Source organism: Suillus subalutaceus (assembly GCF_016647625.1).
Source record: "Suillus subalutaceus strain FC151 chromosome Unknown DFJ58scaffold_87, whole genome shotgun sequence".
NCBI classification, from domain to species: Eukaryota; Fungi; Basidiomycota; class Agaricomycetes; order Boletales; family Suillaceae; genus Suillus; species Suillus subalutaceus.
In genome coordinates this window covers 23,946-42,695 of record NW_024540336.1, presented here as the reverse complement: position 1 = coordinate 42,695, position 18,750 = coordinate 23,946, and the positions used below count along the sequence as shown (strand labels likewise).

At 47.4% G+C, this 18,750-nt stretch overlaps 5 protein-coding genes across 5 annotated transcripts; 3 read left to right on the top strand and 2 right to left on the bottom strand.

The window, feature by feature from the left end:
- Positions 1-2,846: 2,846 nt before the first annotated feature.
- DFJ58DRAFT_798468 (uncharacterized protein) lies at positions 2,847-3,425 on the top strand (the record flags this gene model as incomplete). The annotated part of the gene is made up of 1 exon (XM_041390681.1): positions 2,847-3,425. A coding segment is annotated over exon 1 (486 nt), but the record flags the coding sequence as incomplete, so codon positions are not given.
- A 992-nt stretch (positions 3,426-4,417) lies between these two features.
- DFJ58DRAFT_730312 (uncharacterized protein) lies at positions 4,418-4,816 on the bottom strand (the record flags this gene model as incomplete). Its single annotated transcript, XM_041385875.1, has 4 exons — positions 4,418-4,448; positions 4,490-4,661; positions 4,714-4,756; positions 4,808-4,816. The coding sequence occupies 4 exons, from the start codon at positions 4,814-4,816 to the stop codon at positions 4,418-4,420; spliced, it is 255 nt and encodes an 84-aa protein (XP_041241594.1).
- Positions 4,817-10,386: 5,570 nt separating this feature from the next.
- On the top strand, positions 10,387-11,289 carry DFJ58DRAFT_663501 (uncharacterized protein; the record flags this gene model as incomplete). Its single annotated transcript, XM_041382372.1, has 3 exons — positions 10,387-10,761; positions 10,814-11,052; positions 11,109-11,289. The coding sequence occupies 3 exons, from the start codon at positions 10,387-10,389 to the stop codon at positions 11,287-11,289; spliced, it is 795 nt and encodes a 264-aa protein (XP_041241593.1).
- Positions 11,290-14,323: 3,034 nt separating this feature from the next.
- Positions 14,324-14,782, bottom strand: DFJ58DRAFT_798465 (uncharacterized protein). Its single transcript, XM_041390680.1, has one exon. It carries the CDS (start codon positions 14,755-14,757, stop codon positions 14,365-14,367), a length of 393 nt encoding a protein of 130 aa, XP_041241592.1. The 5' UTR covers positions 14,758-14,782; the 3' UTR covers positions 14,324-14,364.
- A 2,916-nt stretch (positions 14,783-17,698) lies between these two features.
- On the top strand, positions 17,699-18,557 carry DFJ58DRAFT_730309 (uncharacterized protein; the record flags this gene model as incomplete). Its single annotated transcript, XM_041385874.1, has 5 exons — positions 17,699-17,800; positions 17,853-17,930; positions 18,000-18,280; positions 18,335-18,438; positions 18,496-18,557. 5 exons carry the CDS (start codon positions 17,699-17,701, stop codon positions 18,555-18,557), a joined length of 627 nt encoding a protein of 208 aa, XP_041241591.1.
- Between the last annotated feature and the right edge of the window lie 193 nt (positions 18,558-18,750).

The following is an 18,750-nucleotide window of genomic DNA, read 5'->3' as shown; positions in this document are numbered from 1 at the left end:
TGGTTCGAGAAGGTGTAGTGATACAAATAATGTATTAAGCACGAGATACCGGCGGCTCGGGCACTGTTGTGCCCACCATGTCATGCTGCGTTGTTGCGTTCTGTCTCCTCTTAACGTTCATGTTCTGTTTTTTTTTTACGGCTCTGTGCTCAGTAGTGACTATGGAGACCTCTGCTTCATTTCACGGTGTTGTTGGACCACAAACTTCGACGACACCATTGACGTCCCCCTCCCAGCAATTTTCGAAGACGCTGAAAGTTGTCTCGATCGTGCATTCCTTTCCCCTCTCAACGTCTATGTTGAATCTTGATGGATTTTCAGTGACAAAATTCCAGATGACTTGCCAGGCGATTTTTGTAAGTATCAAAAGTGATATCAATCACACATTTCACTGACGAAGCCATGTAGGATCTTATTTTAGTTCAGACAGCCTGAAAGAACCTGAGCAGACTTGATTGAACGCACCAGAATACACACTCAACTATCTTGCAATGTTAACCCATCCTGGAGTATGTAACCTCTCGGTAGAAATGGGATTGGGCATAAACGCGCGTGTGCACGTCGTCGTGCTGCATCGTCGCTTCCTCAACCAATCTCTAACTTCTCAATACATTTGAAAGCCACTGCATCCCCCGCATTACACACAAACCGTTCGCCATGGACAGTGAATGCAGCTACATTAAATGGATGTCAAGGTTTGACGCTAAAGCAAACCGTGCTCGACCTTCGGACCGATCCCTTCGCTCATGGTCGATTGTGCACGCTGTTGTCGAACGTGAGAACGCGACGAGACACTATCTATTTTCAGAGACGACGCTGATATAGTATCTCCTGAGTTGCTACTGTAAACACAATATCATATTGTCGTAGAGCCGACCGAAGGGGAGTCCTTATTATGCATTTACCCCAAAGTTCCTATTAGGCCATGTCGCAATGATTATGTAAGTCTCGGATGTTTTGTTACGGTCGAGGGGGGAATGTACTACGGTGATGATTGAATATTGGCCAAAGGCGAAAAGTACAAGGGATTATGGGTTACGTGCGGCCCTTGTTCATTGTTGTGTTACGATCATGGAGGTGACACTGATGGGAATTGCATTCTATACAAGCATGCATTGTCGAAATTGTGTGACCTGTAGTCCTCTATAGCTACCAATGCATGGTGGTCGTCGGATTCTTTGAAACAGCCATAGAGGTGCAAAATCATGGCACCATTCATGTGCATGTCTCGATTGCCCAAACAGACATCCAGATTCAAGAAGGTATCGGCACTGAAGCATCACCATTTCATAGATAATTGACATTCAACATAAGATCACCCTGAATAGTCAAATACGTGTACACCGGGATGTAAAATGCTTTTTCAAGATAGTTATTCGATGTGTGTAGGACATTCAGCGATCTGCACGATATGTAGGATGTTCGGCGGTCTGCATAGATACGCTTGACTTAGAACGCGAACATCGACGAGATCTGACAGACTGAATACTGGAAATAAACTTCGATTAATGTCAATAAATAGTTTGGCCCAAAGGCAGTCCGCGATAAAAGGATTTAAAGCTCCGCAAGGTCTGTGTCGGCACCGCCGGCCCCTAGTATACCAGATGCTGAAGGCAATAACCAGTGGGGCAGTGGGGTACAAAGCACTGTATGTTGTACAAAATGACTTGCTCTTTGGTAACATTGCACGGCACTTCAGCCGACAAACTGGATTTCGACAGATCCCGAAGACAATGCTCTTCGTGCTGCATTCCAGCAATATAGCCGAGAGAAGAATTGGTCTGGCTTGACTGCAGACGAGCAAATAGTTCACATTGAAAAGGAATTCGGTCTTCAAATCAAGTGAGTACATTGTATTTTGACGTGTCTCAGGTACTGAGGGGAAGTCACAAAGACGGCACAACCTTTTTGACATCAGAAAGCGACCGGGGTATCGAGAGCATACGGAAAAATGTCAGCACCACAGCCGAAGAGCGAGTGCAAACTGTCGTCGATGCCAAATGCCATGACCTCGCTGGGAAGTGGGGTTTTACACAAGTTCGTCAAAGGTTAGCCAACCAAGGCACCTTGGTGAAGCGGTAAGCTTTGTAATATTTCTCTATCTTTACGCAATCAACAATGCTGAATTCATCGGAGACAAAATCAGGCAGTTGCTTCATGATCACTTTGATGCAGAGTTTGATGGACGATTTGTGGGGTCGAAGGATGCAATTGATCGTGTACCATTAGACTGCCTCGGGCTATGGCTACGAATGGCGAAAAGTGCACCGGTGAATTTAAATGTGACTCACGTGCATGCTAAAAGACGTCACACGTCTAAAGAGACAAGGACTTCGTAAGTCCCCAGTCGAGTATGAACAGACTGAATAGTATGTACCTAAAGAGACAATGACTTCGTAAGTCCTGTACTACGTCAGTAAGGAATGTGAGTATTGTATAGTGAGACTTACCCCAGTCGAGTATGAACAGACTGGGGGAAGAAGGGAAAACGAGACGAACGAATGTATCCTGAGCGGAGTCACCATATATAGTAAGTACGTTGAAGGTAGTGAACGCGACACCAAACAAAAGGAACATCTATACTATTGGTTACCACTTGCTCGTGCACACCACATTTCGTGCATCCCTCAAAAACAACACTTTTCCTACTACAAAATGTTCAAACTACTACATCTATTTTAAATAATAATACACAATAACGTCTTACGAGCTTAGACATATGCATTTGGACAAGAAACAAGAGAGATAGATGTTTGGTTGTGACAAAGGCTTTTGTCACTTCCATTGTCACCTGCCGTCCGCTGCCGCAGCGGAGTTTTAACTCAACGCGTTAGTGGCAACGCGTCTCGACGCGTCTACTCGCTGCACGGATGGCGCGCACTCGAGTCGGTGGGAAGCAGAAAGGTCCCCGAGATCCCACCAAAGAAGCTTGCATTCAGGCTGCCATCCGTGATACCTTGACTGGTGTTCATGCCAGTTTTCGCAGTGCTGCCATAGCTCACAATGTAAGCACTCCCTCAACAATTTTGTTGCAACTCAATTTTCCTTCAGGTAACCCCACCGACTGCGAGATCGTGCGGCAGGCAAACACCATACTCGACGCTCGTTCCTCAACGAATCCCAAGAAAGAGTACTGGTGGACTGGTGCCACCATAACTCGAATTCAGCAACCCCTTTACATCCTCGAAAACTCCGCGCTCAAATACTGGAGATGGTCAACAGCATCACGACAAGAACATTTGACAGTCCCTTCACATCATATAAACGGAAAGAAGATCTGGAAGCACTCGCTGGAGCACTTGGACTCTCAAGAGATGGAAAAATTGCTGATCTTTCAGCACGGATCAAAGCTCACTTGGAAGATCCTGACACTCGCGCAGCTCTTGCAGATAACCCTCGATTTTCAGCGCTATATGGTTCGAAACGACGCACCGGCAGGCCTGTTGCCATTACCAACCTGACTTCGAGTGAAAGCTCAACACCTTCAGCCAGTACTTCTCTCCCCACGGCAGCCAACAATATGTTCCACCCACAACCACCTTTGTTTCCGCAAATGCAAGGATTTCCGAGTCTCCCCGTTATGTATCCAAACCGGTCACATCATGTTCAAGCTGGCCCCGCTGTACTCTCAACAACCACCCCTGTCGTATCACAGCCATTGCTGTCTGGGCATCCTAATAGTCACAGTTCATATTACTCCGGCAATCCGCAATACATATTCAATTAGATTACTACATACTAGCTACTGGTACACTGGCATATATCTTCCTAATGTCTAATCCACAGCGTGTCGAGCGGACTGCGAAATCGGCCAATGTGACTACACCGTGACTTTCCGTTACAATTATGTGACTGCACGAAATGTGGTGTGCACGAGCAAGTGGTAACCAATAGTACTACTATGTTGACGGATTGATTTCCAACACATGCACCTCATTATTGTCGGCTACACAGATTCGAGCTACTACTCCGGGCTGCCCACTTGTTTCCCTGTGTCCAGATCTCACACCCGAAGACTCTTGTCGTGGGAGCCAGTAACAAGGAGACAAGTACCAAGGATGAAAGCTACCTTGTTCACCTATTTCTCAAGACCATTAAGCGCCAGTTCGAGTCTGTGAGGCATTTCCTTCGGAGTTGGCGCTTTGGACGCTGCTTTGTGAGTGCGTCGACCAGGGGGTGGTCACTTGCGCGCACTAAGGTGAGTAGGCACTAAGTTGCATCTCCTACAGGATACTAAATCCACATGTCGGCCTTGCTGTAGATACATGGTGTCCCGCATGCAAGTCAGTGTTTCAGGAATAGCGCGGTGGTCCCTTGTAATGTGCTTCGCCATGTTGTGGCTGATTCTATTTCTCGTCCCATTAGTCTCTTCTTGCATTGAGCTTGTACTGTTAGATGACAACATGAATACAACGAATCATCGGCTTGGTGTCTGCGCACACAGATTTCTACAAAAACAGATCAGAAAATACTATCAACTGAGACATACCCAGGCGTTACTTTTGTGCCAATACGCATCGGTTTCACACTTGGTCGACGAGCCTTCTTCTTAGCGGGCGCAGGTATAAGCACCTCTGTCCTGACCGAGAGTGATGCTGCATCAGAGTCGGGGTTAGTTGGGGTCACTAAGGATGGCGTAGGTGTTGAGTCGTTGGAAGGGACTGTAACTGCCGGTGAGTTGGTGTTGGCATCAGATGTGGGCGCCGGGGTCACTTTTGGGATAGGTCGAGGTCGAGGTTTCAAGACAAGGCTGTCCCTAGATTAATATATCAATACAGAGAACAGTATCCAGACAACTAAAACTTACAGTGATCATAACGAGTAGGCATATTAGTAGCTTACCTTGCTAAAAGTCCTCCTCTAGGGTAGGGCATGGGTACGGGTAAAACCGTGGTGTATCGCTAACGGGTGTGGCGGGTACAGGTACCGTGTGGATTATGCAGGCCCGCACCTACACCATGCTCACCCGCGGTGGTTTACGGTGTTGGACGGGTGTAGATCCCTCAGCTTGTCCGAGGGTGCGAGGGTCAAAAATTCATTACTTACAAAGGACCTCCCAGGTCGGAGCTGTCACCATCTATGCTTCGACCGCAGGTCCATCGAGTAGCAATGTCGATTTAGAGTGACAATTGACGGCACCAGTTATGCTGATTTCAAATCATACTCGTCAAAATCGTCTTCGATAGCATCGTCTCTGAAGTCTGTCGGCCAGGCAGTCAAGAAGAGTGTGGATGTGCTTACCGGCCCTTTGAAGAGAGTCAAAACCGTCTTACTCTCAAAAAGACACACTCGTTGTCATCATCATCCGAGTCGCCCGAACCAACGGTAATTGATGTTGACACAGTGACGAAATCTGACAACGAAGAGGACCTGCATGCATGTACTATACAAAGGTCTCTCTCAAATACCATACAACCCGCAGGTCTGTGAACGAACCACGGTATACCACAAACACTGTTCATACCCGCAGAATTGGCGGATCAGTGTAGACCGGTACCGTAGCGGGTGCGGCGTGGCTTCAGAGACCCGCGGGTTCACCTGTGCTCAACCCTATCCTCGTCCAACTCTGCACGGCTTCTTGATGGATATGGTTTGTTGGCCCTTGTCCTTGTCCGTTTCAAGCGGTTGTTTGCTTGACGAGGGTACAGGCACAATGGGAACTGCAGGTTGCGGCTGTGGGACAACAGAAGGCTCGGAAAAAGGACATGGAAGGGGATGTTGTTGGGTAATTCTGCTAGAGCGATGAGTGTAGTATGTCGTGCGTTTGACTGTCTTGGATTTTCCGAAGTTCTTTCAGAGGCAGACTTCACAGTCACAGACGTATATGACGATATTGTCGTGTAGTCCGAGTCGATGTATGCCGGCTTCGAGGTCCATATAGTGTTAGACAGGGACTTGTGATTTTTTGGGCAGCGTGTGTAAACGGGTTGCAATATGATAAGATGTATGTAAACACAATAATTTGAGTTGCATAAGCCGCGCAGACGCAAAGCGCTCACTGCAAACTACAATCATGTTCTTGCATTTTTACCTTTGCAAAGATTACCTGTGCTTTGCACAAAATCAGAGTTTTGCTGTCTCGAATTTCTTAGATTTGTATCTACCTCAATTTGTGCTTAGACGTCTATCTTCACGTATCGGCCTGATTCTTGTCGATTTTCACTGGGGGTCAGACTTGACCGGACTCAGACAATTGTTCACTGTCACAAATTTGTAATGTATGAGAAAATCAGCTAGCACTGCGGTCTGTCAAGCAAGAAATTGGCTGCCCTAAGTGATGTGGCACTCGGCCAACATCAACCATCCATACACCCACACATAATAGAATAAGAAGTTGGGGTTAGGGTCCAGAACGCGAGTTGGCTGCACAGGGCTCTGTCAGGATCACTCTTGCTTACTATACAGGCCTAACAAAACCTGTTTTTCTGCGCGAACAACTGCAGGTTCAGTAGCCAAAGGTGTACCCTCCCAGGAAATACAGCTCGTCTCAGAATTTTACCCTCCCCTGTACAGGATGTTGGGCGCACCCCACCTGGCATCAGTCCAGCATAAGCCAGATGCACCTCCGAATTCCAAGAGGCGTATGCTAGGTGGTTGGGAACAGGGACAAAACACAACAAACATACTACATAGATAGGCGAAGTACATTGATATCATGGATCACAGCTGGTACTAAGCCCAAGAGTACAGGGCATCATATTCTACAGGGAGGAGCAGTTGGCAACATAATTATGCAACCAAAAAGGTGAGCCTGACCTTGTCTGCAAATTCAGAGTGCGCAATACCTTCGTCGTGATGCAATGCATGCCTATTACCAAGGTGATTATAGCCGTAGTAGCCCTGGCAGCTAATCCCCCCCAAGGCATTATAGCCCCAGAGCATCCTGCCTTGTACAAGGCAGAGGGAGCACTGCACCTCCGGCCCTCTACAATCACCACCCCACAGAAGTCAGCAGGTCACACATCCCATGGGAAAACGTGACAAATCGGTCACAGTACATCAAGTGCTGCCCTGTGATCAAGCCATTGACTTCTGGAGGTGCAGATTGCAGGGGACAGGATAGTAAAGGAAGGCGTATGTTAGGCGTTGGGATAAGTAGAGTGACGTACCATAAAATGGGCTTCAAGTCCTGAGCATCTGTTGGATGGATAGGTGGATGGATGGATGGATGGGTGGGTGGAAAAAGAAGATCAAACAATAAATCAACCAAACAAACAGGGGCAAGTACAACACGCACAAACCAAATGCCATTACGTAAGGGAATGTCACCATGAACTTGGCTGATTCGCAGTGGGTAAGAACGTGCATTGCTCCCTATAGGATGGGTGAGATGAGCCTTGGGGATATGAGGAGAGCAAGCTGCTGCTGTACTGCTGAAGGATCTGTGTCCTGGGGCTGTGGTGGAGGATACAACAGTTGAAATTTCTTTACTTCAGATGAGTATATAAGACGGACAGGGGCATTGGCAGCGGCGCTGTGACAGGCTGCTTATACACCTGGTTCTCAGCCACACACTCTGATAAGGCAAACTGTGGAGTGTGCAGGAACAAGCACCCAGCAGCCACAGGGTCATCAGCCATGATGTAGGGATAACGTGCGATGTGTTGTTCTCTACCTTCACAGACGTGGGCTATAGTCAAGGAGAGCCTGGGGAAGGGGCGACTGCTGTGAAAGGGAGTAATATGAACTGAAGTGAATAGAAGGCGGGGGGAATGGCTAAGGCTAGGAATAGCTGTGTAAACATAGGACAGGGTGGCTCCACATGCTGTGAGCCAGGGAGGATAGGTCACATGCAGCTGCAGGAGTGAAGGGCGAGAGGCTGAGAGAGAAGGGTAGGTGACCGCAAAAAGGAGAACGAAGGCGGTGAAATCCCGCTCCCTCGCAAGCCCCCGGACTGACACAATACTTCCTTTCCCCTAGATAGAACGGCCATGAACATAACCCCCGAACGCTGTATCAAACGCATGAACATATCACCTGTAACACCAACCTTCTCTCCTCTCCTCTATTCATTCGAAAACTGTACAACCTCTACTCGTCTACACGGAATCTCCTGAAGCGGTGCAAGTCAACGTCCCTGTAATGGTCATTAATGTTCATCTGACCATTCATCCAAACCCTCGTTTACCCACCCACCGATTCCTGTACCTGATCAATATATGCGACGGAGTACACGTTCAATAAATGCCACCATAGTTATACATATAAACGCACGCATACATAGAGTCATCTCATCAACACCGGGTGGTCCATCTAAAACGGCTGGTGGGAACGGCGGACTGCTGGGGGTACGCCTCACAGCAGGGCATTTGGGCACTCGAGATGCGATAGGGACACTGGGAGTCCCCTAGACTAGATTGTAATGTCTTACATAGAGTACTTCTCTGCAAAGGACAGAAACTGGATTTTTTAAAAAAGAAGGAGAACGAAGGGCGCCAGTGGGTGACTGGCGGTGCTGACTTGGATATTACTTCCCTTTTCCCACGGTGACAAGGTGGCTGGTATCGAGACTACCCAAATTGAAATCTCAAATGGTTTTTGGGCCCCGGGTACACTAGAGGAAAGGGCTGGACTTTGTCAGCAGGAACCGTGTTTACTGTCAAGTTTGAATGACTGTCGTTTGTTTTACAGTGTGTTACATATGAAACTGCAGTGCGAATTTTTGAAAAATTCGGCCTCGCTGCCTTTACTGGGGCTTTTGCATCCAAATTAGGCAAAGTAGCGTCATACTTTCCGCGCGCTTGACTTGCGCTTGACCACATTTAGATACAAAAGTCCCGGTGAAGGCAGCGAGGCCGAATTTTTCAAACATTCTCACTGCAGTTTGATATGCAACACACTGTAAGCTCCCACGTATTGTCGTGTCATGTGCGATCAATATGAAAATTAGTGGGATATTCATTTACCTGCTCATCAGCAGTCTGCTTGATATCTGCAGCTGACGCCATCATTAGCCGTGAGACAAGGCTCCCTCTCGGACGGCAAACCTAATACAACAATCTTGGCAGTTTTGACGTATTCCTCAAAGTAAGTGGAGCTGTTCATTGTGTTGTCTAGTCTAACGAATGTATAGAAACGAGAAGGGCTGTCTACAGCACTAGCTTCCCCTCATGCTCATCTCCTGTACTGTCACTCTCCTCGTCATCTCATTGTTGTTCATCATTTTCTTTCATCGTCGGATCCTCTTGTCTTGCACACCCTCTGCTTTAGTGTACCGTGGAAATCCACCGAGTTATCCACCTGCGTGGATATCCACCTAGTTATTCACGTGAATAACTAGGTGGATAACTCGAGGTCAAAATTGATAGGGTGGGTTATGTGAATAACTCAAACAACAGTATACAAGCGCAGGGTTACGCTAAATAGTACTAAATACTCTTAAAAAGCTTAATGATCGAACACTGCGAATCTACAAGCCTATTTAGTTGGTGGAATGTCAAGCAATGTTTGTTTGGTCGAACATCGACGTGAAAATTGAATGGAATAGTGTGAACTTCAACTTAAGTCATTCATCCCCCCAGCCAAGCTTCGTAATTCGTGATCCACAAAACTTTCATGCAGCAACACCTCAAAGATAAAGATCAACTAGGACAATGTCTCAAGGCACTGCCACCGGACATTCCAGTCTGCTTGCCTTCCTTGTCTCAATTTTGTGCCTGCTGTTGTGTCGCTTCCCCGCTACCACGTACACTTTGTGTAAAAAAGTTTGATATAAGTTGGGCAAAGTAAACTCATGATTTCCTGATGCAGGAGTGAGTGTCCTGTTGTGAAATATGTTGCTTCCAAATTCATCATATTTCGCGCGATTCTAACCGTTCTGGACATGTCCAAAGTTCAGCGGACGAAAATCAAATGCGAGTTGTGCATTGCGTTGTTTATGTAACGATACGCTATCTACAGCTCTTGATTTCCCAAGAGTCTCACTATCCAACTTTATCTCTGTCGACCTGCCTCTTGTGGGTTTTAACAGGGATTGATCTTTTGGTCCAAGGAAGTCCAAGGTGGGCAAACTAATGATTTGGAGATGCACGGTCGGCAGAGAGACACAGCGTTATCTGTGGGTATTATCAAATTATGCGTCAGTCCTCATGATTATGTACGCGCGGTAGAGCAAAATCGAGTCAGATTCGCTTGTCTTTCCGGCTTCATTTCCTTCAACGAGTCTTGTGATGTGTCTTCCATTGTAGATGCGAGAGAGTGTTGAGTAAGCCAGGGCGGTCGCAGTTTTAAAACGCCTATATAACGGTTGCCCTTACGGCTCCTCTGCTAATCCTTTGGACCATCCACCCATACACAGTACTCATCACACAAGATCCATGATGGCATCGTCCATTGAATTCGCATTAAGCAAACACTGGGAAATATATGGTACTTCTCTTTCAACATATGTTGCTCGGGCACGTCTCACACCTAGCTACAGACCGCATCTCGCTGATCATAGAGAATGAGCCGACATCTGGAGATGAACAAGTGCCGCATACGCTTGTGTTGTACATGATCCGGAGCATCATTCGCCCTTCTTTCATTCTCGAGCAGATTCCTGATTTGCTGGACCTCATAGCCACGGCTGACGCCTTCAGAAGCCATGCAGTCGAGGGATCTTCAGTTGCGCTATTACGGCAGGAATACTACGCAAAGGAACCTAGCTCTCACGCGACACTGCTCACGGCAAAGGAGCTGAAGAAGATTGAAGGTTACGTTGGGAGCAAAGAAAGCGGCAGGATGCATTATATGTCGCTGGTCAAGAATCTGTGTATCTTGGTATGTTTCTCAGGTTTCAACGTCGAGTCCATCGTAGCTTCATTCCATACAGCACGTTTATTACCTTGCGACATCGCAAGAGTCATGTATGCTCGCGGAATGTCTGAATGACTATTTTCCAGGATGCAACATGGGCCAAAGCATACCATCTAAGCTGCTGTTTTCTAGCGGACTCTCTGACAGCGAGAAGGAGATAATGGAAAAAACATATGAAGAATGCAAGGGGTTGATACTAGAACTCGCCAAATGGGAGGAAGAGCAAGGGCACAGACAAAAACAGATGGGTGTGACGTAGGTCGCCGTCCACTGCATTCATGATAGAGATTAACAGCCCTCTGTAGGTTGAGCACAGAAGAGGAGGACGCATTCTTGCAGGACTTTGGAGAGAAATTTCCTTCACCAGTGTCTGAGGAAAACCTGGCTTCAGATATTGAAGAGTACTTGGATGCTGTGGAGGAAATGCTTTGCACGTTGGAAGAATATTTCCCTTCCTCCAACACTCTAAAGGGATCGAAATGGGAGATTTGAGCTGTAAAACCGGTGTGGGATTGAAATAGTAGACCTTTCTATGCGTGTGGACAGTTGCGAATCTGTTGATCATACACGATGCTCCACTCGCAGCTGTGTTCATGTTAATTGACCAGAAATTGAAAAATTCACTCAGCCGCTTTCATTTCTTATTAGAGCGACACCAAACAGATGCGCTCATGCGCACCGTAGTGTTGCCGCGGAGGCGAATCAAAACAAATTGAGTTGTAAATTTCTGGTAAATCGACAGCTCGGACTAAGGAGTTGAAGCGAATTGTACGTCTGTCATTCACCTCGCGATCTGTAAACAAGTTCAGAGTGATGCAGATAGTTCAGCCCATGAGAAGCTAGGGATTCTATATGCTGATGACGACGACCATTCGCAAGTCACGACTAGCAGTTATAGCAAATTATAATCAACGTCCCTTGCATTGTGGAGCAACTCGTGAAGCTGGCGAAGATTCCCAGCAGTCATCAACTCGTCAACTGCTCTGGGAGTCACAGGTGGTTTAAGTTGCTGCGACGCAGGTCCCTTTGCTGGATGAAAATATGCGGTCGAAAGGAATAGCGCAAGCTCGAGCAGGAGATAGCTTCTTATCTTGAGCGCTATACTTGCATGAGGCGCTAGCCTCTGGTGGTCATTTCTCATCTACTCAATTCTAAAACGTCGAGTTCAGTTCGTTTCATTTGACGTTATCTATGTAGTAAACAGTTTCATTTCGGCTCTTTAAATTAGTTCCGAGGCTGGAAAAAAGGCCGGACGGAGACCTGTCTCCGGGTCAAACATACTGGTTAACATTCTCAGAGTCGGCAATGAACAACCACGCTGACAGTGACAGACAACACCTTCCCTGGAATAGCGCAAGCTCGAGCAGGAGATAGCTTCTTATCTTGAGCGCTATACTTGCATGAGGCGCTAGCCTCTGGTGGTCATTTCTCATCTACTGACTATTACCTGTAAATTTGAATCCATCACACACCTGTACACAACATCAATTTCGGAGGATTCCCGCCTGCAAGACAATGTAAGGCTATACAATATGTTTGCTTGCCGCTCATCAAAATAAATGAGAGGCCTATGGCCATGTCCTTTCGCGATGCTAAGCAGCTGGTATATATTTGAGCTCGCAATTTCATGGAGAAACCTTTTTTTTCAATATGATTTTTCAGCAGTAGAACATTCAGCCATCTCCGATTTCAAGCGCCCAATTCATCCCCGGGCCTCTTTTGCTAGCCTTTGTTAGCTGAGAAACTTTGTAACCTGTCAAGAAGAACCACCCGAGTTCTTGACGATGGCAGACCATAGCCCATCACACGAGTCTTGATGACTGCTTTCATTGTATTTATGTGACTAATTTGAATGATAGCATACCAGGACGAGGCAGACATGCTGCACCCTATCTCGTTTTTCTGGCTGTGGCTGTTGAAATCTGTTATGTCGTGACTGAGTATTCATTGTGGCGTGGTATAGTCTGGATGTTTGGGTGTTTCTTGGTTTCGGCAGACACCTTGTATTTAAAGTTCAGGAGAGTGTCACAGTCGATGTATTTCTACTGGTTTCACGGTAGGAATTTTCATTAGGGCTCTTGGAAGATTTACGTATTTGTTTGGTCTCACTTGTCATTACATATTTCACTCCATTCCGATAGACCTTGCTCCGCAAGGTACAGTAATTGTTGTTAAAGCTCACAAATCACGAATCATGAATCTAACGTCTGCCGAGCGGACTGTAAATTCGGCCAGTGTGACTGTCCGCTACTATTCGTGACATGAGTGTGACTCAGGAAATAGTGTACCGCTTATAAACCTCCTGATGGTGCCTGGCTATGGCCAGTGTGCTGTTCAGAACAGCATTCAATTTGTGTTGTCCTGTCGTCATTGCTGCATATGCATGTTGATCACAGTAGTTTCGAAACGTTGAACCCCAGTGAACTCTACCTATGGCCAAAACGGTTAAGAACGAGTAGAATATGACGAATTTAGAAGCACCATATTTCACAACAGGAGACTCGCCGTGGAGAGTAATACAATAATATTGCACATCTGTTCGGATCGTCTCACATATGGCATGAAAACTAGGACAGGCAACGACAGCAAGCGAAAACAGAGCAGATGATGGAACGGTGATGCAGAGCAGTATAATGGAAATAGAGACAACGAAACAAGACAAGGAGAGATGCGGGAGGGCGGTGAACCTAATACAAAGCTCCGTCGGCGGCAGCGATTGCCTTGGTCTAACACCTTTTCCTGCTCTGAGTGAACATAAGTTATTGAAAAACGAGAGTGAGGTCAAACTAACCGCTGGTAGCTAGCACAACCTCGGGATCATAGTAAGCCTGCAGAGAAAACACTGAGTCTACCATTTGCGAAAAGCAGCGACAACATACCTGAATCCATGGGCTCATTGTCACTAGAGGAAGGCGGCGGCGGGAGAAGCTGCGGGGGGAAGATGATGGTGGGGAAGAAGAACGGTGGGGAAATGGGATAGGCTTCCCCAAACATTTCAACTTCGGAGTCGCCACTACAAAACTCACCCAAACAAAATTAAAGAGCTCGCGAGTCGTACTACAAATATTAAGCAGAGTTTAGTAAGCTGCGTGACGATGAACGACGCGTGAAAACACTGTACGTCGACAAAAAACGCGATCGACGAACGCGGGCAACGTGTTACAAAACGTTACAACTCGACAACAATATACTATTTCTACGATGGGATGGCTAGACGATGGTGTTGTTCAAGATTACACAATATTATAGGATAAATTATATTTCTAAACAATATTTTACGCGATTCCAACCGTTCTGGCCATGTCCAAAGTTCACTGTGGTTGAACCCCAGGGAAAACTGGACATGGCCAAAACGGTTGAGATCGAGCGGAATATGACGAATTTAGAAGCACAATGTTTCAGTATAGGAGACTCGCTGTGGAGACAAATAGAATATCTCGCATCTGTTGCAATCTTCTCGAATGTCGTAGGATATGCTAAGAATATTGTTATCGTATTTCAGCATATTTCAGTTCAGTTCGTGTGGTACGACAAAATCAGTTGCATTCGGGTCAATTATGCTATAATCTACTTATACAAACGCTTCGACCTGCGACCAGCAAATACGATACAGGATGATAATGACAGAACCAGCACGACAGTGAGAAGCAGGCAAACTCGACAGCAGCAAAAGAACAGGAGCGATGTGGACGGGAGAGGAGTGAGACAAGCGAACACAGGCAGCAACCAGCAGGTAATGGCAAAAGAACAGGAGCGATGTGGACAGGCGAGGAGTGAGACAAGCAAGCACAGGCAATTGGGAAGCAACCAGCAGGCAATGGCAAAAGAATATGAATGATGTAGACAGGTGAGGAGCGGCAAGATAACGTGATGGGAGAGCATCCAGCAGCAAAAAAGGCATAGAGCAAGAGTGAGGGAGGTGAGTAGTACACTGAAGACAACAGGACGGAGGAAACTCATGAGGCGGAGCTACTGTCAACAATAAAAACACCCTTCCCGCTCCTAGTAAACATGAATGGTCATAAAATAAGAGTTCGAGAGCTGAAACTTACCAGCTAGCGCTAAGTGGGTCATAAGCCTGCAGAGACAATAAGTTAGTGCCATTTAAGAAAAGCAGTAACAACATGTATACCTGAATCCACGAGACCCGCATATTTGTGGAATCAGTGGAGGAAGGCGGTGGCAGGACTCCTAGCTGTTGGGAAGATGGTGGTAAGAAGAAAAGGGGAAATGGACTTTGCCGAAATTCCCCAAACATTTTTAAACTTTGGGGTGTTGGTAGTTTCAAAACTCACCCAAACTTTGTGATCATATTATACAGGAACCTACACGAGAATTCGAGTGGAGCTTTGCAGAGTAAGTAAGCTGTGTGACGTGTGAATGCAAAGTAGTGATCGAGACATGGACGGAGTGATGTAAGATTGACGTGAACAAATTGTGTGTTGACGAAAACACGCTCGACGACGTGACCAACACAATATTGCAAATCGACAACAATGTAATCTTTTTGCCATGCGATGCGCAGATGATCGTGTCGTTGAAGATTATACAATATTATAGGATTAAGTTCGCACTAATGGATTTCTCAATGAACAGGCGCAAATCACAGCCGGACATGCACATACAAGGAGCCACGATACACCCATCCCCGACACATCGCCTCCTGGGAGTGATCCTTGATCAAGAACTGCGTTGGAAAGCCCAGATCGACAATGCGGTGTCGAAAGGAACAGCTTATGTACTCCAGCTACGTCGTCTCTGTACCTCTGCCAAAGGCATGCCACTTCGCCTGATGCGCCAGCTCTATCTAGCAGTAGCCGTTCCAAAAATGATATATGCAGCGGACCTTTGGTTCTCCCCAGTCTACCGCGAGGGCTCCAACTCCCTGCAACGCGGTTCCATCGGAATTGCGAAGCGCCTGTCCACAGTCCAACGTCTGGCCGCAATAGCTATCACTGGCGCCATGAGAACCTCTGCAACGGACCTACTCGAAGCCCACGCCAACCTCCTCCCCACCTCATTACTCCTGCAAAACGCCTGCCACAGAGCCGTCCCACGTTTGGCAGCTCACTCCAGCACTCATCCACTCCACCTTCCAATCCACAAAGCAGCCAAACGTTATGTCGCCTCCCATCGCACATCCCTACATCGCCTCACCCATCGCTTCGACATCTCACCCAACACAGTGGAGACCCTTGTTCCAGCACGACGACCGCCGTCTACCAAGAATCCATGGACCACGCACATCGCCGCAAGCAAGGAGGAAGCGATAGCGGAACACGAGCAACTGAACGACCAGATTCAAGTATACAGTGACGGATCGGGGCACAAGGGCCGGATTGGGGCAGCAGCAATCCTCTTCCGTGCAGGTCAAAGACCCAGAAGCCTGCATTACTATCTCGGCACAGAAGAAGAACACACAATGTTTGAGGCAGAGGAAGTGGGACTCACATTAGCAGCAAGGCTCTTAGCCACAGAACGGGACGTGACCTTCCCACTGTCCGTCTCGGTCGACATTCAGGCGTCGATATTAGCCGGTGAGAGTTTCTACTCGCGTCCTGGTTCATACCTGGCAGATCATTTCCGCAGGATCATGCAAAGGGTCGCAAAAGACCATGTAGACTTTGATGTAACGTTGCGCTGGGTACCAGGACATTCGGGCGTCCATGGTAATGAGGAAGTCAACAAACATGCAAAGCTGGCTGCAGAGGGACGTCAGAACAACAGCCCCAGACCCAAACTGCCCCGCTACCTACGTCACCGTTCACTGCCGTTAAGTATCTCAGCACTTCAAGAAGCGCACAGCAAGACCATCAATGAACACTGGAAGCGCCTCTGGCACAAATCCCCCCGATTCTGCAAGCTCAACCGCCTCGACCCCCATATCCTGAAACGTTCCTTCGTCAAACTCACCGTCAACTTCCCCAAACGACTAACAAGCCTATACATGTTCCTACGTACCGGTCATGCTCCCCTCAACAAGCACCTTCACCGCATACGCAAATCCGACAGCCCCTACTGTGGTCATTACCCCGGAAAGGAAGAGTCGATACATCACCTCTTGATAGACTGTCCCCACTATCAACGTGAACGCCACTCCCTGACAAACGCACTAGGTCGCCAAGCGTCGTCCATCCCATTCCTCTTTACCGACCCCAACGCCACCCAACATCTAGTCAAGTTCATCAATGCTACCGGCAGAATGAGAAGTGTCCTCGGTGAAGTCCCGCTCCCTCGTTTCCCTGCAGACTGACAGCTCTCTGGCAGATCACGAATCCACGTTATGAATATGAACCTGAAGTCATCTCGCAAATCCAAGTACCATAATCCCAATAATCTGTACCACCAACACCCACTCGTCTACATGGAGTCAAACCTGTTCTTCAATGGTCCACAACAGCAGGAATACGGAGCCCACCCGTCAACTATGGGCACCATTTATATTCTTTCCTACTGTATCCATACCTGTCTCCTGTACCTGACCGCAGTAGCGGCCGAGGACGCGTTCCAGTCCATTCACCGTTAGCCACACCACACGATTCTGTATACCATAGTCATCTCATCCTCACAGGGTCGCGCGTCTAAAACGGCCGGCGGGAACGGCGGACTGGTGGGGGCACGCCTCACACCAGGGCATTCGCGGATCCGGAGATGCATTGGGGACGCCGGGGGTCCCCTAGATAGTATTGTCCTCCATAGAGTGTAACTCTCCATAGGACAGAAAAATTGATTCAAAAAAAAAAAAACCTGGCAGCAAGCTTCGGTAATCAGTGTTGTTACTACATAAATACCGTCAAATGAAACGAACTGAACTCGACGTTTTAGAATTGAGCATCCCTTTACGTCGATGTTTGATGGATCTTACTGCCTTCATTCAGCTTCACGAACATGCCCCGCTCAGATGTCAGGTGCTGCTACAATCATCGTGTTCAGATGCTACCTCATCCCTGCTTCACACCTGAGCAGTTTATCGAGGACATTCGGATGGTTCAGTGCGGACACGGTAAATCGTTTGCTTCAGTTCTCCGTAGCACTCACTGACAACTTTTGCAAAGTTCCCCCTTCAGCTCCACAGCCATTTTGTTGGCCTTGTTGGCCGGAAGGCGAAGACTGCACACTTCATGCACGACCTGGTACGCTGAACTTAACTACAACTTTTTTTCCCACTGATGCTACCTACATATTGTGCAGACCCTCAGCAGCCGAGCGTGTTAGACGATGACAGCCTCACGAATGTTGTGGAGGATGACCCTGAAGTCTCTATCGATGGCATCTTGATTAACCCCACAGACGATATCACTGAGGACGGTTTTACCAGTTCCCAGCCCGACTCTCTCTCCAGTGATGGGGAAGAACACGAGCTAGAAGATCAGGCTGTTGATGACAATACCAGTGTTGAAACACTTATTGACATAGACCCTGCCATTCAGTTTAATTGGTTTGTCAGTGTGGGCTATTCTGGAGTTGGGCTGTTTAGAGACATGTACGTTTGAAAGAAAAAAATTAATCCGTGCCATGTCTGATGATACATAATAAGCTACGCTGCCCGCAAACTTCGTGCTGCTGGCACAACTGTATACTACTTCTGCACGCTCTCTGATGCCAAGAAGCATTTCTGGGAGGTGTTCGATGCATGGTGCAGTGAGAAAGCTATATAGTATAGAATCTCTATCATTTGGACATATTAAAATGTTGCAGGATGTGCTCAATGGGTCTTGGATACTCTTTACCACGGTCACTGCAGGACCAACGTCCCGTAAACTTTTGCGCTCGAGTTGGGGGAGCTCAGTGAGTCTTATATTACCAACGACAGAGACTCATCCAGCTTTTGTGTGCGAGTCGGATGTGCTCAATGAATCTTGTATGACCCATGACAAACTCATCCGGTAAGCTCGGCGGGTGAGTCAGACATGCTCGACGAGCCTTACATCAATTCTACGTGTGTAATTAGCA

Bases quoted from the DNA above. Each gene is read 5' to 3' on its own strand.
- DFJ58DRAFT_798465 (XM_041390680.1), bottom strand. From the start codon at position 14,757: ATGAGTTTCCTCCGTCCTGTTGTCTTCAGTGTACTACTCACCTCCCTC.